Genomic DNA, 26,989 nt, shown 5'->3' on the forward strand with positions numbered 1-26,989 from the left:
AACTGCGTCTTCGCATGGTTGAACCCAAGCACACGTGATGGTTGGTGTCGTCGCATGGCACAAGGCGATAGCTAATGTCGTCGCATGGCGATAGCTACAACCTCATTCATTCCCCTGGCTGTTTTAGGTACACCTCTTCCATCTCACAAATTATACATTTTACTGTCCCTATTGTGAAACAAGGCCCAAGATACATCACTGAATCTGGGAATTCCTACGCCCTCCGGGCTACTTCCCTATTATTTCACCTTCAACTTCCCCAAGGTAGACTGCGCTGACCAGCTTAGACCCGGAACAGGAGCGACGGCTGATCCAGTGGGCAGGGAGAGTGGTGCGAGCCATGAGACCCTGAACTAAGGGCTCCACTCTGCGAGGAAGTGGCTCCAGCTCAATATTATTAAGTGTTCTCTCTCTCTCTCTCTCTCTCTCATTCTAGCAACGTGTGGCGCCTGCCGCAGACTACGCTACGCAGCACGCAACTGCCACTTCGGAGTCCACGCGCCGCTGACGCAGCTACGCGCAGTGCAAATATGAAATGATTAGTTATTTTTTTTTTCAAATCGCCGACATATAAAATTTCTTTGAGTGAGGTCAAAATTAGGAGTCATGTTCATGAGAATGCCCTCATGCTCACGAAATCAGCCAATAGCGTTCAGTGGTTAGTGGCTTTCATTGACGCTGCATGACAATATTGTGGAAGTGGAAGCAAGCGATTTTTACTGTTTTTGACAAGAGGTCGTAAATTCCCTGCTCCTTGCAGCGCAGTAATGGTTGGTTCAAATGTTTACAGCAGCCTCTACGACAGATCGACAAACTTTTCGTACAATGTTCAAAAAATGTTTCAGACCTCCTTTAACTAGGGGCCGACGCCTACTTCCTTATACCAATACATTTCAACTGCAGAAATGATTTTGTGAGTCAAATGCTGGACTTACTTGAATGAAATGTCTTGCATTTGACACACAAATTTAAACTCTAGTGACTGTAGGAAACAGCAAACTTATTTAGAGCTTGAAAGTTTTTTTCGATCATTGTGACAAAAAAGAAAAGACGAAGTTTTCAAATGTGTAACTCTGCACCAAACCATATATCCCGCTTCTCTAAACTGAATTCGTTAGATCATCCAAAGCAGATAAGATTGATATACAAATTTACTGACTGAGTAAAATAAAAGATTCACTAAAAAATTTTGCCATATTTCTCATAGGCGTGTAATACAATTGTGTCCGCCTTAGAATGAATCGTTCAGTTCATGTATTTATATTTTCTTTTCCTTGAGGCATATAATCAAAACCTTATCACGAGTCTCTCACCTACTGTGAAGTTGGTGTTGCGTTTCTTCATGTTATGGTATTTGTGTGCATTGTTCTTGTAACATCCCAATAAGCAACAAAAGAAACACATGGCGTAAAATAGGAACTGGGCAGTGTTCCCATACCGAAGGCCTTGCGCTCGATTTTATGCCACCCTCATCATCCACCATCACGACCGGTTGATGCCGCAGATGACGCAGGCGGAGCATCACTCTGATCACCGATGTTACGCGAATAGTATTAGCATTGGAAACATGTCATTATTAATAGCTGCAAAATCACGGCTCTTGTCGTGTTTTCATATGTTTGCTTTACACCAGGCTGTACAATACTGCATAGTTCAGAGCCAATTGATGGGGCATTTATTTCCGCTTCTACTGCAGTCTTTTTCCCACTTCTGAGAACAACGAAGAATACAGTACAAATTTCCTGGCATAAACCCCTGTGTTTAATATCCCATTCGCTATAACATACAAGACATCAGTTATCTCCCAGTCAACCGAAAAGAGCGCGCGCCACCGCTTTCCATCACGGGGGTCATACATAGGCGCAGGCGAAGCGGTACAAATAAAGTTATGAAACACAAGCAACAAGATTCAGTGGACGGCGGCAAACATGCAACATCATATGGTCAAGTCAAAATTTCTATCCTCGCGTGTACTACAAATGAATATAAGCAACTTGTCAATTTACAGTTACGTTAAAGTCTCCTTTCTCAAGTTAGGCAGCAACAGACTCAATTATGCTATTCTCGAACTATAATATTTGGTGGTCTGAAACAAAATCATGCATAAAACAAGAAAAGCACTGCAATGTCACTTCACAGTAGCACAGCCACACTCGTAGGTTCAAGAAATTCTCCATCTACGACAGGCGCCTTGGCCCATGAAGATGTCCCATTGGGCCGGCAATTGTGGACCGCATAGCGTTGAGCACTTAAACGCCGACTAGGAGACGAGCTTGCATTCCGCCACGTTGGTGAAGTTCTCCACGAAGTTGTGGATGTTCTGCAGCAGCATCAGCCTCTTGTACTGTCCGGTGTACAATACCTCGGGACACGGTTTAGCCTCGCTGTCAGCATCGATGTCGTAGACGGCGAGCCCAAACTTGGCCGTTTTAAGACCGTTCTTGAAATCACAAATCTGGATATTGTGCAGAGAAAGAAAAGGAGGCGTACGGGCTACAATACGCAATATAACATTCTCTCGGTTATATAACATTGAGTTATGTAACACTATAACCGCATAAACATTCTTTACGCGTGACAACAGCTTCCAATAAACTTCCTGTCTAGTTAAAATTACACTTGCTTATTTAATTTTCTTTTTTGGGGGGGAGGGAGGGGAGAGGTGCAGGGATTGCCGGCCGTTTCTTTTTTTTGCGTTGAACTGTTGTATTTCTATAAAATATATCTTGTGACGGACTCTATAGCTGAAATTCACATTCCCCTCATTAGGTTCATTCCTGCTAGGACAAGTATCGCACAATTGGACTCGAAAATCAAGTCCTGCTGTGAGAAAAAAAAATTCTGCAGATTCCATCTCACGATGACTGTCGACATTGATGCGTTTAGCATGGAATCAATGTAACGACAACAGCATATTGCCACCGTTGAAACCAGTAATGTGCGAGGCCTGTACTGCAGCGGGACTCCTATTTCACGCTTTCATAAGAACACTCGGCCGCATCTAGAAGCACCACTGCGAAACCGGCGTCAGGCCTCCGAAATGCATGGCGGCCGGGTGCATGTAAATGCTAAGAAAGGCGTCATGGGGCAACCGAGCTCCTCTGTCACTTTTTTGTTTTTGAAACGTCGTGCGATCGAGTGGCCCTTTGAAGTCTGCGAGGGGCCTCCAAGAATAGGAAGCGTGGCGCGCCCGGGCGTCCGCACGCCGAGAATTGTCTCCTCACTTGCGCACACCAACTGCCACATACACACTGACCTAAATTGGCGACAAGTTCATAGAACAGTGGCACACATCCATTGCATCCATGGCGCAGCTCGCTAAAGCATTGACGTGAAGGACGTTTATTAAAAGGGGCACATATGCAGTGCATTTACTGGACGGAGCCTCCTAAATCGTCGGGTAGCTACCTTTAAAAAGTAATGCTTGTTACACGGGTTCAATTCAGCCCAGCATCGGAAAAACATACAGGATCTTTTTTTTCGTTATTGTAAAACGGCACATTCCGAGTGGCACATACGTAGTTACTCAAAGTGGCATCAAAAAGGTTCATTGAAGATCAGCACAGCCCACATATTCAGTGCTCCAAGTAGACGTCAAAGAGTTTCATTGAACATTGGTACTGTTAGATACGGGACCGTTTCCTGAGCCTACTTAGAGTTCACCAGACCACATCGAATCGCGCCACAGCTAATTAAGAAGCGCAGAAGCACGGATACCACATTCCAGAGACGCGGCATGTGCAAACAAGTTGGCGGCCCCCGCCTCGTGTGCCGAAGGTGGAGCTATTCACTGCTTGACTCTTCCCGAAAGCGAAGCGAGAGCCAGGCACTGTTCCAGGTAACTTGGGTCCAAGAGGCAAGACGGGTGTAATGCACCGTGAAAGCCTGGCAGCGTCACCCCCACCCGCCTATTGAGAGGGCGCATTGCAAGTCAGCAAGTCAAGACCGCAGGGAGAAGTAAGCCCTCGGACAATTGGGGACCAAACAGCGACTCTTCGCCAGGATTGACAATCGCACGGGCGCCTACCATTGGCCGAAAATGACGACGCCTGAGCGGGCTCGCCGATTGGCCGAGCGTGACGTGTCTTCGAGACACCGAAGGGCTTAAAAGACACAGACCGGGAGCAGCAAGAGAGATTCCTAGAACATTCTTTAATTCTTCTCTTTCGAGCTTCTTGCCGCGGGCCGCAGCGTCCGAGTTGCTGCCGGCCCGTAATGACTTTAAGACTGTTAATTGACTCTCACTGTGAATAATGTAAATAAACCTTCCAAGTTTTTCATCACGACGTCCTCCTCAACTCTTACAACTGGTTGCCAGCGGTAGGATCGCCTCCAAATGCAACAACCGGTGGCAGCGCTACGGATCAACCTTCGTCGAGAGAAATCCTGAGGGACCCGGAACAGCGAAAAAGAGCCTTCGTCCCAAGGAGTCCCGAGGAACTTGGAACAGTGAAGAAAAGAGAGTCTTCGTCCAAAGTAGTCGTGAGGAACTGGGAGTAGCGAAGAAGAGCGAGCCTTCGACCCAGGGAGTCCTGAGGAGCCGGGAACAGCGGACCAATGAACCAGATGGCAGGGTGCTGCAACCATAAGATAGCGCGTGGTTTTTTTTCCTTTTGATTCACCAGACTTCAAATGTTGTGTGTTCATTTTGATAGTTCTAGGAATCGGGAATTTGTTGCATTGTGTGTTTGCACAAATCAATTAAGGAAAACAGTTCTAACCACCAGTCGGGGCGGCTGCCATGGATCTTAGAAGGTTGACGAGGTTAGACGTGTTGTTGGTCTGCGACGATTTGGGAGTTGAGGCGGACGAACAGATTGAAACGCTAGCTATCATAAAGGCGATTAAAGATAGTGGCAATGATGATAAAAGCATTGAGATTGCTTGGGAGGTGATACAAGAACCACGGGAGCGTGAGCGTCGTGAACGTGAGCGTGAGCGTCGTGAACGTAAGAGTGAGCGTAAGCGTCAAGAATGCGAGAATGAACGTGAACGTGAGTATCAAGAACGTGAGCGTGAGCAAAAGCACGAGAAAGAGATAGCAGCATTGGAAAAACAGATACAATATTTTCAGCAGTTAAAGGAACAAAGACAACGCCGGTCTGAAAATTCTGTAGGTAGTACAGAGCAAAAGAATGAGGAAGTATCTGCCGAATTTTCGCCAAAAGCCGACGACAAGAGTACTGCCTGTGATATTGGCTGCACATTCATAGGTAAAGGGAAAGGGCTAGCTGCTAACGATGGCTTAGTGGCAACAGAGGCCGTTAAAGGCCGTAGTGAAGGCGACGAGGTGCTGTGCCAACAGAGCACTGTAGAGAGCTGCGAAGAAATTGGCACAGTCACCGCGCATGTGCGTCGCATGTCATGTTAGCAAGGTCGTTGGCGAGGTACAGAATACTGCGGACTTGACAGACGCGAGCACCCATGTCGAGCCAGATCTGCATGCCGAAGTGAAGTGCGAGCTGAGCGATGCAGTTGAGGGCAGCTCTCAGGATTGCGAGCTGCGTAGCTCAAGAGAGAACAACTGCATTGTTCAGGGATCGGTGCGGCTCTCCGCCAGTCTAGGTAGCCAAGAGAGGGGTGATCTAGTTAATCACTCAGACTGTGCGGGTAAGAGACCGATCCGGGCCGAGGAGATGTGTAACGACCAGCATGAGGCGCGAGACGACGGCATGAAAGCAAGCACAAAGAAAAGGCGCCACAGAAACAAGCGCCGTAAAGGTAGGAATGCGGTGACTAATGTAGAGCAGCCAGAGACTGCGACAGTCGCAAAAAGGCCAGGCGCGAGGAAAAGAAAGATGCGGTCGTCGGTGACGATGTTGACGCATCAAACACTTTCGAGCCACCGGTCAAAGGGGGACCGAGAAGCATGTTCTGCACGGACGCGGACAAAGGGCACGAAGCAGTTAAATTCCTCGTCGTTCCTTCGTTATTTTCGAAGCTCAGCGTGTAGTACAAAGAAGCGCAAGGTGGCAAGACGAGACCAGGTGGGGAGTAGCGACGCGGTTAATTGAGTTCGTGATGAAAGCGGGGCGCCAGGACGCAAATTGGCAGTAGACTGTAACGTCTTGGAGGAGCTGATAGTGGGTCAGCCCTTTTGTTGTTCCTCGGTAGCCAGAGTAGCTTTCGGACCGCGACCACCTCGGGTACGACTCAAAGTATGAGTCAGAAGTAAGCGTTTGGAATGGGAGGCCAAGAGAGCTTCCGTAGAAGAAAAAAGTTCTGTTTTGTTTTATTTGAGCTTTGGATAAATTTCGCGATTTGAGACTAGGATTTCATTCAATGTGTAAGGTTTGAGCTTTGCGTTTTCGTTTGAGAAGCTCCGAGATTGGAAAGATGCATTTTAGGTAAAAGTTTAGTCTCGCGAGGTGTTCTTTAATGAGTACATAGGCTTTCTTTTTTTTGTGTGCGAGTAACCTGAGGGTCAAGGTTATCGGTGAGAGGCCTATCGTAACGCGCGTGTGTATTAGTTAACCTTCTTTTTTTATGCGTTTTTTTTATTTTCTAAGGTTAACCGCGTAGGTTTCCAGTAAGTGCATCATTTGCACTGAGAAGCGTTCTTAGGTCCATTAGCGCGTGTCCTGTGCGGACGGAAGGAAGCAGATTTTTGACTGGGTTGCTCGTGTGTGTTGGGGGCAGCCGTATTCTGACTTCTCTATTAAGCATGCGTAGAACTAGTAATAAGGAGAAGCATTTTTTAAAAGGGTTCTGCGGACTGCGTGAGTCACGCAAGTCTCCTTGTTCGTTTAGGTACGTGTCCTGTATGGACTAGAGAAAGACACGTGAGTAGGCGTAATAATATGTCTGCCTACGACGCAAGTATGCGTTCGGAATAGTGACCACAAAGCCAGCGCGCTTTTGATTACGTACTTGTAGAGTTGACGGGACTGTTCAGTGGCACCAATACGTGCGATAAGTACGCCACTGCGATAGGTTGGAAACATGCTGTTCATGTAGTTAGGCCACTTAAGTTATGTTCAGCTGTTTTGTTTGTTTGCAACGGCAACGACCCATTGTTTTACTACAACAATGACACTCTGGTTTTGTCGGCATTCGGGGAGAAATGGATAGCGGTTTGGAAAGGTGGTTGGAACTGCTTTGTAAAAATTGGAGAAATAAAAGATCAGGGTTCATTTTGACTCAGTAATAGCCTGGCGAGTCAGAGGTGAAGAGCCTGTGCTTACACGTGGTGCAGTGCTGTGTTGTTTTGTTTGTTTGACGTATGCTCTCCGGGGCCCAGGATCCCGAAGTTCGTCAAACGAGGCTCGACACCAGTACCCTGCAGCTTCTTGCAGCGTTCCTCATGGCCTCCGAATTGAGTTCACCGGCCATTCCAAACTTCCGGGGCGAGGACGAGCTGTTAGATACGGGACCGTTTCCTGAGCCTACTTCGAGTTCACCAGACCACATCGAATCGCGCCACAGCTAATTAAGAAGCGCAGAAGCACGGATACCACATTCCAGAGGCGCGGCACGTGCAAAAAAGTTGGCGGCCCCCACCTCGTGTGCCGCAGGTGGAGCTATTCACTGCTTGACTCTTTCCGAAAGTGAAGCGAGAGCCTGGCACTGTTCCAGATAACTTGGGTCCAAGAGGCAAGACGGGTATAACGCACCGTAAAACCCTGGCAGCGTCGCCCCCACCCGCCTATTGTGACGGCGCATTGCAAGTCAGCAAGGCAAGACCGCAGAGAGAAGCCCTCGGACAATTGGGGACCAAGCAGCGACTCTCTTCGCCGGGTGTGACACAATCGGACGGGCGCCTACCATTGGCCGAAAATGACGACACCTGAGCGGGCTCGCCGATTGGCCGAACGTGACGTGTCTTCGAGACACCGAAGGGTGTAAAAGACACAGACCGGGAGCAGCAAGAGAGATTCCTAGAGCATTCCTTGATTCTTCTCTTTCGAGCTTCTTGCCGTGGGCCGCAGCATCCGAGTTGCTGCCAGCCTGTAATGACTTTAAGACTGTTAATTGACTCTCACTGTAAATAGTGTAAATAAACCTCCCAAGATTTCATCTCAACGTCCTCCTAAACTCTTACAGTACCTACCCAGTCCCGCAGCTATGGTCAACCATTTTAGGTATGTGCCACTCCTCAATGAACCTCCTTCCAGTAAACTTGGGCCAAAAGGTATGTGACATTGGGTATGTGGTGCTGTTCATAGTAATCGTAACATATAAACCACATCGCCAAAAAGACATCCTTCTTAAGATACTTTGCTAAACACATTAACTTCACTGCAAGCAAACTGTCATTTATGAGATTCCACTCTCGTGTGGTAAGGGATCTCGTTGCAAAGGGATCAGGCTAGTGTGGACGCAGCAGAAGCCCGAGCGCATGCGTTGTCTTCTGCCGTTTCACCTCCCCCCCCCTTGTTTACAACAACTTTCTAGCACTATCCGAAACCAATAAGGCCAAAGGGCAACACGTGTGGTGTGATTTAAACGCTTGCCTATCAAATTGCTTCTTTATGTGTACAAGTATTTAACCATTGTCGATCATGCCAGTGTTATGCAGATGTATGGCCATGATCTCGTAAATATTTAGAGGAGAGTCAGAAGGTTCTTTCCTTTCCAAAGTTCACCTTGCGCTTGAAAGAATGGCGTGTGTGTGGTTATATTCCCCATAATCTGTTAAACCTGTGTTGAGTTTACGATCAAGACATTCCAAATTTGTGAAATACCTTTTAATTGTGCCTTGCCTTTTTTTCTTTATCATTATCAATATGTTCCTTTCATACCGCAGAATTCAGCTTTCTTAAGCACGTTGAAAACTTGAGGTCCGCAAAATTTCTCCGCTTAGTCATTGAGAGCACTTAAGAAAGGTTTCCTAAGAAATTAAAGTTTCACGAGGCACGTTACTGAGTCTTCTGCTACACAGAAAAAAGTGCGTACGTGCACCTTAAATGCACTTTATCACATGGTTTCAAGAAGACTGCAGAACGATATTGCGTTGATGTATCTTTTCTTCCTTAGGGTAAATAAAGGCAAGTTCCTTCACAGAGCCATAAAAAATCTGGCAACTAACATCAAAAGCAGCGAATGTGTGTAGGCGAGTTTTCGCGGCCTTCAGAAGTACTAGGGGTCTGTTCGCGGGCTCACAGCCTCACTCGAACGCAGTAGCAGTTGCTGCTGCGTTAGCTAGTTGTTCTGTTTTTAACGGTAGGTGCGGTTCCCACGCAGGTGGCTTTCAAGCGAGGCCTTGGCTGGCTGTGCTTAGTGACGGCTCCCGTGCAGGCGGCGTTGCAGCAACGCACCACCGGGTTTCACCGTTACAGCCGTACAAACTCCTAGATGACAGCTCCAACATGAAAGCGGTAGAAAACGAGGTGAGAAACGAAAACTGTAGAGTACTAGTTAAAGCAAGTGTGCATATAAGCAGTGTTGCGAACTTTCTATTTCGAGAGTGTCACTAAAGAGGGACAAACATTTTGCTGAATTCTCGCTAAATTCTGCTGACGTTGTCACATTTATCGCTGAAACTGTCAAACGCCGTTTAAATAATTTGGGCCGCTTCGCAACAGTGTAAAACGAGATAATGTAGCATGTTGTGCACCCACCGAAATGTTTTACGCTCGTCCAGTGTCCGAGCAGGTGAGTAATAAAAGTAACTTTACAACCACGGAGCAATTGGCTTGAACGTTACGTGTATTTCAGAAAAGAACGCATAAGGACAAGTAAAGTTCTGTATGTACCTTCGTGCGATAAGATTATATATCCAGCCCAGTTCACAACACCATACGTAATCCGAGTCAGCACTACGGCATACTTGTTCTGGCGTTGCCTCTTAATATTCTGGTGTTCGGCGCTCGTGAGAGTTGAACTAAATTCGGCAGCGCGGGCTTGTGCTCGTTGTTATCGCGCCGATGACAAACATGCGTGTCCATTACACAGGTCATATGCAGCGCTGCCGGCTCTAGTCCCAGTTAAATTTTCGTGCAGTTTTCAGTTATCCGAAAGCCATGAGAAACGGAATCGGCACATCCAGGTGCTCATCAGCTTCGCGTTAAAGAGCCCAGCTGCTACATCTGCTCTTTTCAACCATTCTTATATTGTATTACTACTCACAATGGCCCCGTATTCGAAAAAGCTCTTAGGCTAAAAGTTTTTGTACAGAAAAATCCAGCCAATCTTCATCGTGTGCATACGATTGGCGAAGGCTGTCGGCCAAAGGCAAAAAGCACTTACGAACATAAAGGTTTGTGTACGGGGCCCCTGGTGTGTTATCTTACGACAGTATTTAGTGCAAATTGTTGCACTTGCTAACGCCCAGTAATCAAACGTTGTTAGTGAAACTCCAGCAGCCACAGCGTTAAGACCGCTGCGGTCTTAAAGTACGGCCTCTATTACCAAACTTACGTCCAGGAATCTGGTACATAAAGCTCTGTTCCTTCTGCCGCTACATGTCACTAGCATGCTTTTTCGTCGTCTTCTACGTACAGTCATTACGCATTCTAAATGTCTGATACGTGGAAATTGCTTTTTCTATGCTTCGAAATTACCCTAAGAACTTATTTTACCTCGTTAGATTGCGTAGTTCTTATTGCGTTGTATTTACTACAGCTGCCACGGTGCTTATGACATTATTCCTAGTTCGGAGTGAATTTTTATTACTTTCGAAATTCACCTTGACAGCACACGTTCAAACTGGTGAAACCGCAAGACAGCGGTAATGCAAAAGCAAGCGACATTTTTTTTATTTTCTTTTTTCAGCGTTTCTTCACGATGTACATATTTCGTTCCTCGCCGCCGCTTTCGCCATTTCTACCGTAGCCCAACAGAGAGTCCTATTGATTAAACCATTGAAATGGATAGAGTGGATGAAGGCGCCTTCTCTCATACCAGTCTTTCTAAAGGCTTCGCTACCGTATATTCACAGTACGTACAAATGACCACACAAAGGGTGACCGAGGCGAGAAACGTTTCCGGAATAAATCCATACCTGACCCTCCGTCAGGGAATTCCTTATAAGTTGATTTTATCATCTAGCTTGAGTGTACAAAAAAACGCTGCGCTGTAGTGGATATTTAATGACATTCTTCTTCGACCGATCCGACCAATTTCCACGCCCCCCCCCCCCAAATGATGATGCTAGCCAACAATGTGCCACATTACTGGACACAAAAATTTAGCCGCTAACTTTCCACTCACCTTCTCTCTCAGTGTACTCTCCGCTTCAAAAGTGAAAACCTTAGAGGAGTTGACGAGGAAGACTGATTTATAGATAGGTGAGTTCTTGTAAGAGGACAGGCCTGTACCTTGTGCATGGCAGACCTTCAGTTGACCAAAAATAGTGCAAAAATATTGCATATAAATAGCAAGTATCGGGATACACCGTTCTATGATCCACATTATAATCAGTGCGCACGTTATATTTTCGAAGTTACTGGCGTTCTTCACGAGCATCAATGAATGTTGAAAAGCATCTCCTCAGTTAATTCTTTTATGTTTTTGTGTTCTTCGCGTAAATTCATCGAAACTGGCGATAACTGCATAACTGCCGTGCTGCCAAGTTATGACTGGCGTTTCCATTCCTTTATTTTCGCATAGTACGAATATTGCAGTAGAGCGGCAAGTTGGGCTAGTTGGTGGGAGTTCATCTTATAATAACGCGGGTGACTGCGCTGTGAACACATGGACAACAGGAGTAGAAGTGGACAGCACTGTGCGCGCCCTGTCCACTTCTACTCCTGTTGTCCGCGAGTTTATAGCGCAGTAACTCACCTTACTGCAACTAAGAAGATTGCCAGCAAACGCACATAAAGCAGTGTGCGGGCAAAAAGCCATGCAGAAGAGATTGTAAAGATGAACGCAATAATCGATCTTCTAAAATAGATCTATTTTCCTAGTGCAAGAAAGTTATGTTACGAGTTAGTTAGAAGGCAGAATAAAATATATGAGGCACCGCAAATTCTTCGTATGGAAGACATACAGCAGCGATTGAAACTCCAGGTACTTATTGCGCTTATTACACGATAAAATAGGATTTATTCTTGCCCGCTATTTAAGAAAGAGTGAAGATGAGGTAAGAAATTAATGCCATGGTGCATATTTCCTGCATAAACAAACGACGAAAATTCGTAGAATAGCACGTGCCTATTCCTTCTACGCAAGAAAATGCGTTGGCGGGACATCGCAGCCCTTACATTTGCCCTCAGATGAAGTTCGTCGTTCATTTAGCGTCCAGGTATGAGCACCCACTGGCGCCACGAGGAACAATAGACAGTGTCAGAGCAGGAACTTTTCGTGACAATGAATGGTACGCGAACTCGCGGTCTACAGGGAATTTTGGTGTAACAGCAATGCAGTAAGCAACGATACGGTGCTTCTACATGTTATACGCAGAGAGCTTCATCCAGTATGGCTGACGAACAATTCGAGCATGCAGGCCACTCAGAGATTGTCCTCCTTTTCACCCAAGCCATCGCGCTTTCATAACCGCGTCTCTTCGTAAGCATAGTAAGCAGGAAAGGAAACTTTTTTTCACAAATTTTCAAAGTGCGTCACAAATTCAAGTATAAAATGGAGTAGCGCGGGGATCCTCTGGAAAACAAAATTGATGGGCCAAATTCAGAATGCTTTTCACTCGTAAACGCTCCTTGTCGTAACATGGCTGGCCGCATTCGCTAATACTATGTCTATGGCTGGAAGATTCCTTAACAGTACTTGTAGCGTAAGTGGTCCTTTTGAATGCGGACCCGGATTTGGAAACATCGGTGGCTGCGCATATTTAGCTGTGGTATTACAGGTCAGTAATTAGGAATGTTCGCAGGGACGTTATCACGACGACTTCAGCGCGCTCCATACGCGTGGTGGTTTAGGCGGCTGTCTACAAAAGGTCACCGCCCCGCACCTAGGCTAAGCATTCATATGCCTCAACATGACATGATGAGATATGAAAAAGCGGTAAAAGAAGAATTGCTCTTAGATGAAAAATACTCGGAACTGTATGCGATAGTTGACTTCATAGCGTTTCTTCAAAACTTTGCGTGGCAGTATAACGTTGCCGAGTTCTTTCAGCACTTATACGGAATAGCTGGACCAAATCTACTGTTTTCTATGCATATGTTCTGACAGAATATTTAACGCTTTGTTTCACGCCACCACAAGCTAAGCAGGGAGAAGCTGACCAATTGGAAACACCCGCACCACTCTTTGCATTCGTCAGATCATACTTAAAGAATTCCACAAAGGAAGAGTTCATGGAGCGGCGCCGCTGTAGCGGCAACGCTACATATGAAGTGATGGAAGCACGAAGCTAAAGCAAAGAAGCTAAGAAAGTCCTTGGTGCATTGAGGCCTGGGAAGCGGAAGATGGCGGTAATCTTATCGCTGTTAGGTCGAATGCAGGCCTTATTGACAAAGTAGCCGGGCACTTTAATCTTTTTTACTGACGAAATGGCACTTTTGTGCATTCAGCTGAAGACCAGCAGCAGAGAGGCATGTGAAATGTTCATCGAGGCACTGCAAGTGCTCATGGAAGGTCGAAGAAAGTATGACTATGCCGGCATCAAGGTAGAATAGGCAGGCCTTTCACTTCGGGCCCCATATTACGGCCCTAACAAGGTACCTCAAAAAAGCCATCACAAACCGTAACCTCAAAACTAAGCCATGTTACCTCCGTATGACGCAACCATCGATGTATGAAAAATTTGTTTATTCAATGGTTCGTCTGGAAGCAAGCTTCGTAAAAGGGCAAACGTAAATACTCACTGAGTATGGTGGCATGTCTTCATCCTTGTCTAAGTCATCGCATCTATCCAGAAGCTTGGGGTTATGCGCTGAGTAAGCACTAGCCGTGAACCAACGGCCCTTAAGAGTCACAGAGACGGCGATAAAAATCATAACATTTACACTCGTGTTTCGAAGATACCCAAGAAACTTGGATGAATCTGTCTGTGGGAGTAAAGACACAGGCATTCAGTCCGCTCAAGCATCACTGCAAAAACTTAACGCCTTTCTTGGCGCTTGTTTTTGGCACGGATAACACTACGTTAGCATTATTTGTATAAAAACGTTATTACACACACAGAGAGAGCTCGAGCTACAGATGCGATGAAAAATGCCATGTTTGAGAGCTGTGCATCAATTACGACTGGCAGTAATTCTGAGAGTATTGACCTCGAAATATGTAATACGAGACTTTGAAAGCAGTTAGTATTTATTTCGTTCAGTTGTTGCGTTGTCTCTCGAAGCTGTCATCGTGTTGCAAGAGACCTTGTGGTTAGGCTAGTTGCTAGACGGTCTTTCTAAGAAATCTATCGCTCGTGATTTCGTTATGTTTACCTGCCACAAAGACACGACACAAAAAACGTACCTAATCTGTAACAACCCCTGATTTGACCTTTCTTCTTAAAGCGATATACTCACATGATTTATTTTAAGTCATACGTTGCGGTAAATGAAGGTAATATACAGCTAAACCATAAGAGAATTGTGACGATCGCCACAGAGCACCGCAAATAATTTAATCAAATAGCTTTTCTAACTCCGGCTCCGGTTTCGTATCCCCGGCTAATACTGTGTCGAGACGTCATTACACAGCAAGTGTTCACGTGGGAGCAGACACGTGTGGCACGAGTGTTCGCGTGGGAGCAGACAGAAGGTCGATCCAAATAGATCGCGAAGCTTCGGGCGAAAAGCGGTTCAGTACAGATTGTCACCGACATCAGCAAAGGGGGTTATGGGAGCAGCGATTGAAGCGCGACTATGTTTGGAGGGAACAAATATTGGGAAAGAAAAAAGCGTTTTTAATTCAAGCGAGACACCAGTTATGTTCATTCAACGAAAATAAAATTCCTGGTCAATTTTATATATTCGTGACGAGTTAAGAAAAAGAAGTTTATTCAATTTCATTATTATTAATAAATGCACCTATTTTCGGCGCCCATCGTTAATGGAGGGGCGTTGTTGCCACTATTACTCGCAATGCAATGCACGTCTTGAAATGGGCAGAAAGGCGCACTCGTAAAGTTCACTTGTTGAAATACGCCCCCCTCACAGTTTGTGCTTTCTTGCTTGTCGAAGTTTGTGTGAATTCGGTGACACGGGTAGGTCCATCGCTTCTTAATCGGTTCAGCCAATCTAGTGAGTTACGACCGCCAGATAATTGTGTAGTTGTTTTCGTGCGACTGCGCCGGCCGACGAGCTTGGCGTCTGACGATAGGATCAACACTGCACCTAAAGGTTTCATCGGCCTCCAAAGAAAGTATGTTTTGTGCAGGGGTGCGATTTCGACAACCATGCGGCTGGCTTTTCCTGCATCGCTTTCCGCGCTGAAAGCTCGAAACGCCCAAGGCGAATGGCGTGCCATTTGAATATATAGCTCCAAAAGCAGGCCAACAAAATAAATTTCGCGCCTTCGAAAACAAAATGACGTCACTTCAGCTTTGAACGGACATGGCGTCACATTATTTTTTTCTTCCGCCGGAAGTGTTCCCACCAAATACAGATGGCGCTAAGCCCCATGAACCACCGATGGACCGCCATGTTTTGAACGTATGGTCTCCTATGGAAGCTTCGCTACCAGGTGTATTTACCTTGGCAGACATTTCGCCGTTTTGACCAAGCTGCGGCTCGCCCGGTTACCTCGTATGCTGCTGCTGCTCGTTGGGAGAGCCGATGTGGCCACGCACAGCCGCCGACTTCGGCGGTGGCTGCATGTGGTGTGGCTGAGAGCAGCCTCGTGGGCCCTCTCTCGAAAGCGATCTGCCGTGCGTGCAGAACCTGGCCGACGACTAGTGAGTTCGTGTGCGCTCTGTTATCGGCGCGTAGTGTGCGCTGCAGCGAAAGGCAGCACGAAGGAGCATGTGATCGCTCCTGCTGCCGCTCTTCACATCACGCCAGTGTTTTGAAAACGAGTGTCCGCGATCATCCAGTGAGATGCGTCTATGTTGGTCTGTGAGCTCGTGACACCATGCTTGTTTATTTAGTTAGTAGGCGAATATTTAGCAGTTTATGTGGCCGACAAAAGTACTATCCTTGCTTCGTATAGTTGTCTAATAATTTGCTGTTACAAATGATGTTTCGTCTCTCGAGCAAAACTGAAAAATAAAGTTTCATTATAAATATATCATGCACGCATCGTCGTAGAGGCGAAATATCTGATTGCCAAGTTGAAACCGGCCTCTAGATCAGACACGTAGTCCTCAAAGCAGTTGGTATACACTACAGTGGATCTACATAACACGATAAAGATACTAAAACAGGCGCACCAATGACGAATTGTTCTTCGGAACAAACGGCCTTGTGCAATTCAATTCAGGGCTTCCAATGCAGAAATCTTTCGGGAGCAAAGCTTTCCTTGGGCCCTAGCGAGTTCAAAGACATCGATTGGCATCTGTGTATACCAGAGCAACAATATGAGCGAGAGGGTGTTGGAAGCACCGGAGAATCCGTCGGTAACGTCTAAGCGGTTCGCGTGTTCCTCACAAAGGCTTTAAAACGGTTCTTAATTTAGCATCATAAGATAGCCTTATTCAGCAGCTCATGTGGGCGTTACGTAAGGCAATGTCACAGCCATCGAGTAAGTGCAACATACTCGCTTTCACGCTGCCATGTTAGGCTTACCGCACAGTACTTGTAAGCATTCATGTTCGTTGTGAATGTTGTTGCTATTGATGCTGGAAGACGAGACATCGTTTCAGGTTTTTTATCTTTTATGTGTATTTTTTTACTGCAAGAGCAGTTCAGTGCTCAAAGCAAGGTGTGCCTTGACCAATCGTCCAATTAGTTACGCTGAATACGACGGTTGTATTCATTCACGACACCGATCGATGATGTTTTTCATCGTAGGCCACTGCGTCATTGCCCGCTACACCATTTCCACAGCGAAAAGAAAAAAAATCCACGAACGCCTGCATGCAGATTTGAAAACCACTAGGGTTGAGAATTGGGCGAGTTGGTGTTGTATTCTAAAACTGGTACAGCGCAACATAGAAAGGAAGAAACGAACCCAGCCGGCCGGATGAAAGAACACAGCCGCCCAGATGAAAGAACGGAGCGCTCTGTCCTTTCCTATGGCCGGCTCGGCTTGTTTCTTCCTTTATATGTTGTGCTGTACCAGATTTAGATTTGAAGGCATGACGGGGAATCATTATGCATTTGGAAAGTCTGTCGCGCTAACCCCTAAGTAAAAGTGCACCTTCTTTTTTTCTTTATTACATGGGAAGCCGGACATCGAAGCAGCACAAATGGCAATTCAAAATCCGTATATCTTATAAAAGATATCGAAACATCAGGCACGCATACGTATAAATTCAGCATCTACATTAAATCTTGCAAGAGCTGGGCAGTGAGTGCAAGTTTTCGTGCTCCACACAGACTCAGCGAGCAGTGGCATCTGTTCATTTATTTCGGAGGCCAGAACTAGCAATACTGCAGAGCATGAAGAATGTAGAATACGTGAATGGCATAAAAATTGCGTTTGACAAAGTGACGGGATAGTGAAATCCTTCGTTGTAATACTTGTGAAAATAACGCTATCGGCACAAAGGAAGCGTACGTGACAATGACGATGATAAACCTCATACATTACACGCTGCCCATACCCAGAATAGCGGATGTGCCAAAGATAACGTTGCTGAAGGACAACAACACCGAACGCATCGGCAACGTATTACCAATAACGACATCGCACCTGTAATGCCATGTAGTTTACATAGTAGCTCACAGTTTTCCAAGGCACCAAGTGTCGTATACTTGGTAGTTTCGCAAATGTACAGAGAAAAGGAAATCGCTCAAATCTCATAGGTGCCACTGTTTCATTTTACCACGGAAACAAGGAATAACAGGAGTTTTCGCCTCAACCTATTCGAAGATCCCAGGTAGGGCCTTCAAAACGAGTCATCGAGCCTGAAACACAATCTAACACGGCAACCGATTCATCAGCACATGTCTCAATATTAATTTACACCAAACCTGAATTTATAAAAATTGTGAGAAAACCCTGACGGTGACTGCCAATGTGTGCGAATAGCCCAAAACGAGCAAACGAACGGACCAACCAACCAGTGGTCATATGAGCGAGCGAACGAACGAAAGAACGAAGGAACAAACGAACGAACGAATGAACAAGCTGATGAACCAACGAGCGACAGCCCCCTAAAGCCCCTTCCCATTCATTTCCTTCCCTGCACTTCTAGCAACTCTCTTGCGTGAAGAGCCCATGCACGACAACCTCCCACCTTCCACAAGGGGGAGGAGGGGGGCAGGAGGGGTGGGGGCGGTGGTGGATGCAACCCAGTTGCACGAAAGCACGCGGCCCTCCCCTCGGCGTCATTGCATCGCAAGCTCGACCATCGACTACTACCTACACCAACCACACATCGCCGCCCACAACCCACCGAGCACCGCTAATCACGAAGGCGCGTCAAAGATGCAAAGAACGCTGTTCGCTTTAAAGTGATGCAAGAAGACGCCATTTTTGAAGGACTTCTCAAGCGCAACCCTGCAGTCATGTCGGGCAGCTACGTGCTCGGATGTTGTCCTGCTGAACGATGGAAAGAAAACATATGCCTATTTTACGCTAATATAAAAACACAATGCCCTCATCATTACCTGAAACATATACATTTATACAGTAGTATTCTGGACCACCGGCAAAAAACAAACATGTATAACCTTAAAGTCATGGACAAACAACTGTGAAAGAAGGGTTCTACTATTCCGTGCGTTTTCATTAAATAAATATAGCCTATTCAGAACACGCCGGTCTGTCCGTGAGCGCTTTTCTAATACCACAGCATGCATTGCTCTATAATACAGAAAGAAAGCCGCGCACACCACAAAGAAGAAAAGGTCAGGACTTATCTAATCCACGCTATTCTTTCTGTGCTGTCACCATTTATCGTTATACCCTTGAAATATTGTAATGAATATTCATAATAGAATTTTTTTTTATATTTTTATAAGACTGCGTCCTTCCACCCTCACAAACCAACCTATAGTGCTGAGTACTTGTCCGGTTCCCTCTACTGGTGAAACGCAATTGCTACAAGGAAAAAGAAATCAGGAGACAAGCACGAACCAACAAATAAGATGCTGGTCTTTAGTGTGGGAGATCGCTGCTTAAAGCAGCATGACTTCGAAGCCGGAAGAATCGTGGTCTGCTGTCTTTTTTGTATATGTTTTATGCATATATTTTCGCCTAACCTGGACAAATATGACTTGTAATATGAATTATCTACACTAGCATTCAATAAGCCACAGTCTTGATAATAGCCTTTCTTCTCCTCTTTCTTTTATTTTTCTCAAACGGCTTATCCAACAATGTACAACAAGTGCATAGGTAACAAGTTCACTAATGCGGGTGTAACACAGATACACTATTTAAAGTGGTGAATCACCAGGGTCGTCTCGATGATCTGCAGCGCAATAGACAGGCCCACCGACTTGTGTACCACTGAGTTGTGATTCAAAACATTTTCGCTAGCCCTCGCTTTATCGGTGGGCGAGGGCATTTTTGCAGTGGGTGAACGAATGGCTTTTTGAGATTTTCGTGAGCGCAATAAAGACCAGTAAACCCGTGCAATGCAATAGAACGTGTTTGTGCTCCAGCTACGCGGACATTCAGCGACGTAAGCAAGCTCTTCGCATAGTCGAAACAAAAGACCTGATTAGGCCCATGCTCACCATCGTCGAGAAAAAGGTCCAGTTGAATGCGTCCTGAAACGCGTATATCGATGGTGGCAAGATGTAGCAATTGCGGTGCACTGCTGTGTTGTTGTACGGTGGAAGGGCGAAGCTTGAGTACGAGGTGTGGCTGATGATCACGAAATGAGTGGGCCCGTTGACACTGCAACCAAGGACACGGTTTACGACACGGTATCTCGTGCTTCCGGAAGCACGCATTCTTTTTTCTGTCTCGCATTATTTCCAAGTTTCTTTCTTTTTTTCCCCTCTTTTGTCGACAGGATTCGTCTTTGATGAAAAGTGCGGCAAAATGCAGAGCAAGTTGATAGGAAATAGGGGTACACGAAGAAGACAGGCGTACGGAACAAGGACACAGGAAGAGCGACAACCTCACTACAGAGGCGCTTGCACGAATGGGACGGCAGCGCATCTCATCGCGTATTGAGCACATCGCGTCCACATAACTGGTGGTAAGACACAAAGAAGCCGAATCGCATCAATTTGCAAGGAGAGGGTGGGTTGACGCACGATATGGAGACTCACGTGGTGCGTATATTCAGGGTGTCCCACAAAACTTGAGCCAAGAATTTAAAAATGAAAGGTGCGTCGGAAGCGAATTGAACCGAACGCATACTATCAGCAATAGCCTATAGTAACTCGGACATTTTTGTTTTTCTCCATACCTCAGTAATTATTAGGTTTAATTACCAAACATTTTACTTATTGACTGAGGACCCCAAATGACACGCAGATTTGGAGAACACCTTCAGAAACCACCGATCGAGTTGGTTCCTTCACAGTACGCCTGACGTAATTATTTTTTCTGGACTTCAAAGAAAGCACGCGAAGCATAAAAAAGCCACATGACGGAGTATTTGCGCGTAGTATTGCGCTGTTTTCAAGCGTGCGTTCGGTGTACAAGGTTGGCTGCATCGTGACTGGCGACGAAGAAGTGGCAGGGCATTCTTTATCTCAGCAGCAGCGCTCGGCCAGCAGCATGCTTTTTTGCAGTCATCCGACGGGAGCCGACCTTGTTCACCGAACGCACGCTTGAGAGCAGCACGATACGACTGCGCAAGCGTTCCGTCACGCGTATTTTTTCATAATTCGCGGGCTTTCCTTGCAATCCGGAAGAAAGTCACTACGTGCGACGTATCGTAACGGAAACAACTCGATCGGTGGTTTCTGAAGGTGCTCTACAAATCTACGTGTCATACTTGCGTTCTTCAGCCAATAATTAACGTATGGGTTAATTAAACTTTATTAATTATTGAGTTATGGGAAAACATTAAAAAATTGGCTGAGTTACCATTGGCTATTGCGAATAGTATCCGTTCGGTTCAATTCGCTTTCGGCGGGCATTTCATGTCTAAATTCTTGGCTCAAGCTACGTGGCGCACCTTGTATACTGTATAAACCGAGATGGAAGACGGATGCCAGCGTGTGCTCCCTTCCACTCGCCTACGAAACGCATTCTTTAGGAACTGGTTCCGGCTTGTATAAAACGAACGATAATACCCCACGTATAAACGCTGTAGCATGTTGTTGTTGCGCTGTCATAAGACATTCGATACGCTATACTTTCGAATTCGTGTGAACGCGATCTGTGTGTCGCACTGGGTTGGATATACTTGGAGGGAAAAATGGAATATGCTTGCATCTATATGTCAATAAAATGCTCCTTCAAGTGTTCATTAACACAGACGTACTAATTGGAATTTTTTATGTACCGAACCGTCCTATAGGGGCGTTAAACCCAGTTCTCTCTTGCTCTCATTGGACGTGCAAACGTGTTCTTCGCGTTCCCGACATATATTTTTGCGTATATGCGCTTTTAAAATGCTTTCCTTTTCTCTCTTTCTCTCAACCTCAGCGTTTCATTGCGTATATCACTGTCCTGTGGTAGAAAATAAATCCGTAAGACAGGCCGAGATTTAAAGTACCGATTAATAGAGCACCGATAAGAAAAGAACCTTGCACATTACGCAGACGGGCATCTGTGAGCACGTTGCAATGACTGTGGTTGCTCACCACTGCCTTCAAGCTGCCGCATAATCAGCTACCATAAAGTAAGATGCGCGCGGAAAATCCAAGAGGCGAAAGCCACCATCAGCGATGGAGCGAAATGTGTCAGCAGACCATCGGTTTGGTTAACGGAAAATGAGGTCCCGTGCATTGCGGGCACGTTAACGGTCAATTTACGGCCAAGCGCACACAAGGACAACGTGAGGAGAAGACAACACAAGCGCTTACTTCCAACAGGTCGCGTGCTTACAAAATTGAACCATTTGAACGCTTTCTTTCATGACGTCACAGGAGCGAAATGCCGACATCAGGTAGCCGTGCTCAGAAACTTAGTTTCTTTGGACGACAGAAAAACAGAAGGTGCGCTGACACACGACGCACCCGCCTTCCTAATGCAATCTGCTTCAAGTATCTCCCTAACATCCTGATTTTTTATTTTTGGCTACTATCCTACATATGTTGAACAAGCGTTTACACCGCTTCTTGTTGTGTATTCTACAGTCATGACAATGTGCAGAAAGATTGTCATCGCGGTCATTCCCCCCTAGCTTCCTTCTGTGTTCTAGAAGTCCTTCATTCAGGCACTTCCCAGATGCTAACGATCCCCTGGTGATCAGAAATAATCCGCAGTCCTCCACTACGGCGCGTTTCATAATAGAATCGAGGTTCTGGCACGTAAAACCACAGAGTTCAATTGCAAGGGAAAAGGTGTTCCTTCTTTTAACAGTGAGATAAATAGGAGGCGTCACATGGCTATGCGATGATGAGTATATATTTGGGCACAAAAGTGAACATGGATTGTTAGAAGTGCTCCCGTTAGTTTACCTGGGGAGCCTTTCTGTGTCTCTTTTCAAAGAGCTTTTCCCCACAGTAGGAATCGCTTACCACAGCTCGCCAGCGCTGACCCAATGTTTCTTTTTATTTTTTTATTTTCTTAGAGACATTGTTAGCGTCACTTAATATACATCTGTTAAATAATCAACAACATAGCCTGCCGGTAAATGCTCGCAGCTATATTTTAACTTATTAGTTGTGTATACCACGTCGCATTAGTCTAGGCCACTTTGCGAACATGCTTCGCTAGAGATATTAAATGTTAATTGAAACATGCACACATCATTCAAACACAGTTGCCATAGTAGCAATGTGCGGTTGCCCATTCTGGTTTCTTATTCTCATAACGCCCACAATCGTTTAGAGCAAACACCTTGCATGCAGCTGCACATTAACAAACCCACAAGGGCCTTTCTCGCTAACAAAGCACAAGAAAGATTACATGGGAACTAAGCAGGTGTCCCAGTGAAGTTCACGGTCGCGGAAATATTAGCACGTATGCGCGTGCTTGTGAACAAGAAAGAAGAGTGATATCTTTGAAAAGAGGCACGCATATATTACCCGCACTTATTCAAGTCTCCAGTGTAAGAGTTGCTGATGAAATACAGCAGCCGTTAGGTGTACTTACACAAACATCTTGTGGGCAGTTTACTTATTTTTATTTTACTTTTTCTATGTGCCTGTCGACCCTACAATTACTGTATGAAGCCTCAATTTTTCGAAAGCGCCACAAATATTTATTTGTACCTTTCATATACGCCTATTTCATGACGCGAGCAACTGTAGCGCGGCTTGGACCATGAAGAAATGAAACTGTTGACGTCAGCGAAAGTAGAAGTTCCGGTCTAGAAAAATCAACCGAAGCAAATCACATAAATCAACGAGTAAATCAAGAGCCCTCCAGTCAGCCCAGTGTTAAATGCTGCACAATGACCGAGTCGCCGAGAGCTGTCAAAGTGGCCTTTGCAATTGTAAGTCTCTCAGCACACTGGTGTACTGAAAGTGCCGACTAGAGCATTTTGGCATAGAAAAATCCGGCAACTGCATTCCCGTACCTTATGTCGCAATATCGTGCAAATCGCGCACGCGCACGAAGGGACGCCGGCATTATATGTCCTGTCCTCGTGATCTTTGAGGCCAGTGCGCCTCTCATGCACGTAATCACTGTTCCAGTAAATCATGCCGATTTCTAGTGTCCGTTCTGTGGGTTTGTGTCTTCGTCTAGCTTAGCACTGCAGCAGTGCTAACCGTGATTTACCGGCATTATCCCGTAAATCTTTCTGAATGCGTTGTATCGTGCGAGGGGTAGCCCGTTTATCCCGAGAGGAAGAACGGCACTGATTTCGTAAATTCCTCCTTAAGTACGCGTAGCGCCACTTGCAACAAAACATCAGACTTGTTTAGTTCCTTTTATGAGGGTTGCCCCGTGGTATACGTGTTCAACCTTAGACGAACCATTTGGCACACTCGAATTCGTCGTCTAGCCATCTGCTGGTCCTCAAGTCAGTTTACTACGAAGGAGATTCTAAAAGTTCACAACGTGTTATCCGCGAGATTCAGTAGGCTAAAATTCCGGTAGTGAACCATCTGCCCTCGGACGGAACAGTGTGTGTATTGATAAAAAACAGGCGCATAGGTGTACTTGTTCTGCTTTATCAGTGCGCGTGATACATTCGTTTTATTTATTTATTTATTTATTTATTTATTTATTTATTTATTTATTTATTTATTTATTTACTTATTATTCTCGGACGGCTGTCCTCAGGCATGATAGATATGTGACAAGAGGTGCACAAAAGGCTTGTTTCTGTCACGTGGTACTCTAGGGAACGGTAGTAAGGGCCATGTATCCGGCGCTCGCTTTGTAGAGAGGGCGTCCAGGACATAAGATGGCTCGTGGCTTTGATTCTGATAAAACTGCAGTACACTGCATGCCAGCTAATCGTGAACAAAACAAGCAGTTTCACGATACCCGTCATACGAGCACAGCTCGCTGGAGTGAGTTCGCGTAAGTTGGTTCGAGAGCGAGCAGTAAACAGCGCTAAACAACAGCACAAGAAGAGGGACACAGACTACAGAGCTGATTTAAACAACAGTACAAGGAGAGAAACATAGACTATACAGCATCCAAACCAACCCAAATATGCACTCTTCCGGTTCGAGAGGCACCCAACATCCATACGACGGAGAGAAGTGACGTGAACTTACCCTTTCAAATGGTCGGCCACCTTCTTTACGAAAGGACCCATGTCCGTACTTGTCACACCGAGCACTACAGCATAGTCATTTTTTGCTCCAGCTATCTTCACCAATTCCATGCGTAAGAACTGGGTGGAAACCCGCAAGAAACAAAACGTAAAAATGTCAAGGAGTTTCCCAGGCACACCCAGTTGGAATGTATGAGTACCAAATGGTCCCAAATGCCACTTGCTTTTCGTGGCACTCGTCATGCTAAGTGATCGCAGTAGTTAATATCTCATTGATGAGTAATACAGAAACGCCACAAAACTGATCAATGAACATACAAATAAGAGAATTTTCGTTCTGTCCTAACCAGAATTTGAATTGTCACAGCGTAAAACAAGAAAACAAAATGTGGCATTGTAAGGATTGTGGAAGGAGCACAAAATTGCAGCGGCATAAAATTATTAAGAAGGAAACTTTCCAATGGAAGGAACAAGATGTTTGCAATTAAAGATGAGCAGGGTAGTATCATGAGTACTGTTCAAAATGCAATAAATACAGCACATAAATTCTGCACTGAATTGTTCACTATCCAGGGCAACCATGTAACCTCGATCAGATGTACTGAGGAACACGATACAAAAGCACCATGTGTAACTACGTGGCGGTGATGTTGCAAGAGCTTCTCAAGATATGTCCTGGGGAAAAGCAGCAGGGTAGGACGAAGTAGCGAATGATTTCATAGCAAATAGAGGGGAAAATGCACTCGAAAAACTTCCAACCTCAATGCCTCATGAGTTCATGTGCCCCAGATATTTGAGAGAATACTAACATCATGCTAAATCATAAAAAGAAAGAAGTTAGCAAATTGAATTAAACCATTAGCTTGCTTCCGGCATTCTACCAATGATCCGTGAAGATATGCAGTACACAACGCTTTTTTTCAATCAACGCACACAGTAGGCGGGCTTTCGGAAAGGTTATTTAGCAATGCATCACAGCCATGCCACCAGTCAGGTTTTTGCAAAAGTTGTCGGTTATAACAAAACCCTTTATGTGACATCATAGGTTACGAAAAGGCTTTCCATTGAGTGTAAGTAAGAGTAGTCATGGGGAACTTCTGTAGTGAAGGAGTAACGAGAGCATGCGTGAATGTTTACTTATTATTTATTTACAGTGCCCTCAGGACCCAGAAGGGCGTTACAGGGGGGCGGGGGGGAGTACAATAATAGAAAGAATACAACACGTTCAAACAATTATTAGTATTTAGGTGATAAACTCAAAACATAATCAGTTATTGCAATCTTGAAAGATGATGCCTCCTCGATGCAGATGATGGAGGGAGGAAGGTGGTTCCACTCGGCACTGGTTTTGGGCAGAAATTAATCAGAGAAAACATTTGTGCAACAGAAAGGAATGAACACTTTAAATCGATGATCAAGACGCGACGACATGTGCGAAGGCTCTGAAATGAAGTCTTGTTTAAGCGAGTTATTTTGGTAAATGATTTTTTGAAAAAGGCAGAGACGGGAATTTTTTCTTCGAATCTGCAAAGTAATAAGGCCAAGGTTTGACTTCATTAAAGAAACGCTAGCTGTGCGAGAATAATAATATTTGGGGTTTTACGTGCCAAAACCACTTTCTGATTATGAGGCACGCCGTAGTGGAGGACTCCGGAAATTTTGACCACCTGGGGTTCTTTAACGTGCACCTAAATCTAAGCACACGGGTGTTTTCGCATTTCGCCCCCATCGAAATGCGGCCGCCGTGGCCGGGATTCGATCCCGCGACCTCGTGCTCAGCAGCCCAACACCATAGCCACTAGCTGTGCGAGAATAATTGGAAAGGACGAAACGTGCTGACCTGTTCTGAACTGACAAATAGCAAATATTGATGAATACTCTACCGGTACATTATTCACAAGCGGGAAAATATGGCAGATCGGTTCTGCGGAAGCTCGCAATGTGAAGGTACACTGGAAGGTTATTGGAAGAGAAAGAACAGTCACCCACCGAGATCGCAGCAAAACCCCACAAAGCAAACCTATAAGGGTTTGCGAGAAAAGAAGCATCGCCCTTGAGGCAAAAACATTGGTGCAGAACGAATACTTAGACGGGATCGACGCCGGGTACCAAGGCGTTGGTCGCGGGCTTGAATCCCGGACTAAGGCGATATCTTCTTAAGCAACTAAGCTTTATTTCTGAGAAACCCGTACGTGGGTTTTCTTTGTATCTTCTTGCTTAGCAGTCTGGCTGGATGACAATTTTTACCTTTCATGAACCTTCCCCCATTTCGCGGGCTTCCGCAAAACTGAT

General features: G+C 45.6%; 1 protein-coding gene across 1 annotated transcript; it reads right to left on the minus strand.

The window, feature by feature from the left end:
• Nucleotides 1–1,754: 1,754 nt before the first annotated feature.
• Nucleotides 1,755–13,890, minus strand: LOC142591069 (uncharacterized). The gene is made up of 3 exons (XM_075703435.1): nt 13,713–13,890; nt 11,152–11,274; nt 1,755–2,455 (listed from the first exon to the last, which is right to left on the minus strand). The coding sequence occupies exons 1-3, from the start codon at nt 13,842–13,844 to the stop codon at nt 2,261–2,263; spliced, it is 450 nt and encodes a 149-aa protein (XP_075559550.1). The 5' UTR covers nt 13,845–13,890; the 3' UTR covers nt 1,755–2,260.
• Between the last annotated feature and the right edge of the window lie 13,099 nt (nt 13,891–26,989).

This window comes from Dermacentor variabilis, chromosome 8, assembly GCF_050947875.1.
Source record: "Dermacentor variabilis isolate Ectoservices chromosome 8, ASM5094787v1, whole genome shotgun sequence".
Taxonomy (NCBI): Eukaryota; Metazoa; Arthropoda; class Arachnida; order Ixodida; family Ixodidae; genus Dermacentor; species Dermacentor variabilis.

What these genes read in the sequence shown, in the direction of transcription:
- LOC142591069 (XM_075703435.1), bottom strand. Translation starts at nt 13,844, where the DNA reads ATGATTTTTATCGCCGTCTCTGTGACTCTTAAGGGCCGTTGGTTCACG. An exon ending in AAGACATGCCACCATACTCA is followed by an intron (nt 11,275 to 13,712) that starts GTGAGTATTTAC and finishes GGTCAACTGAAG; the next exon opens with GTCTGCCATGCACAAGGTAC. An exon ending in AGAGTACACTGAGAGAGAAG is followed by an intron (nt 2,456 to 11,151) that starts GTGAGTGGAAAG and finishes CACAATATCCAG; the next exon opens with ATTTGTGATTTCAAGAACGG.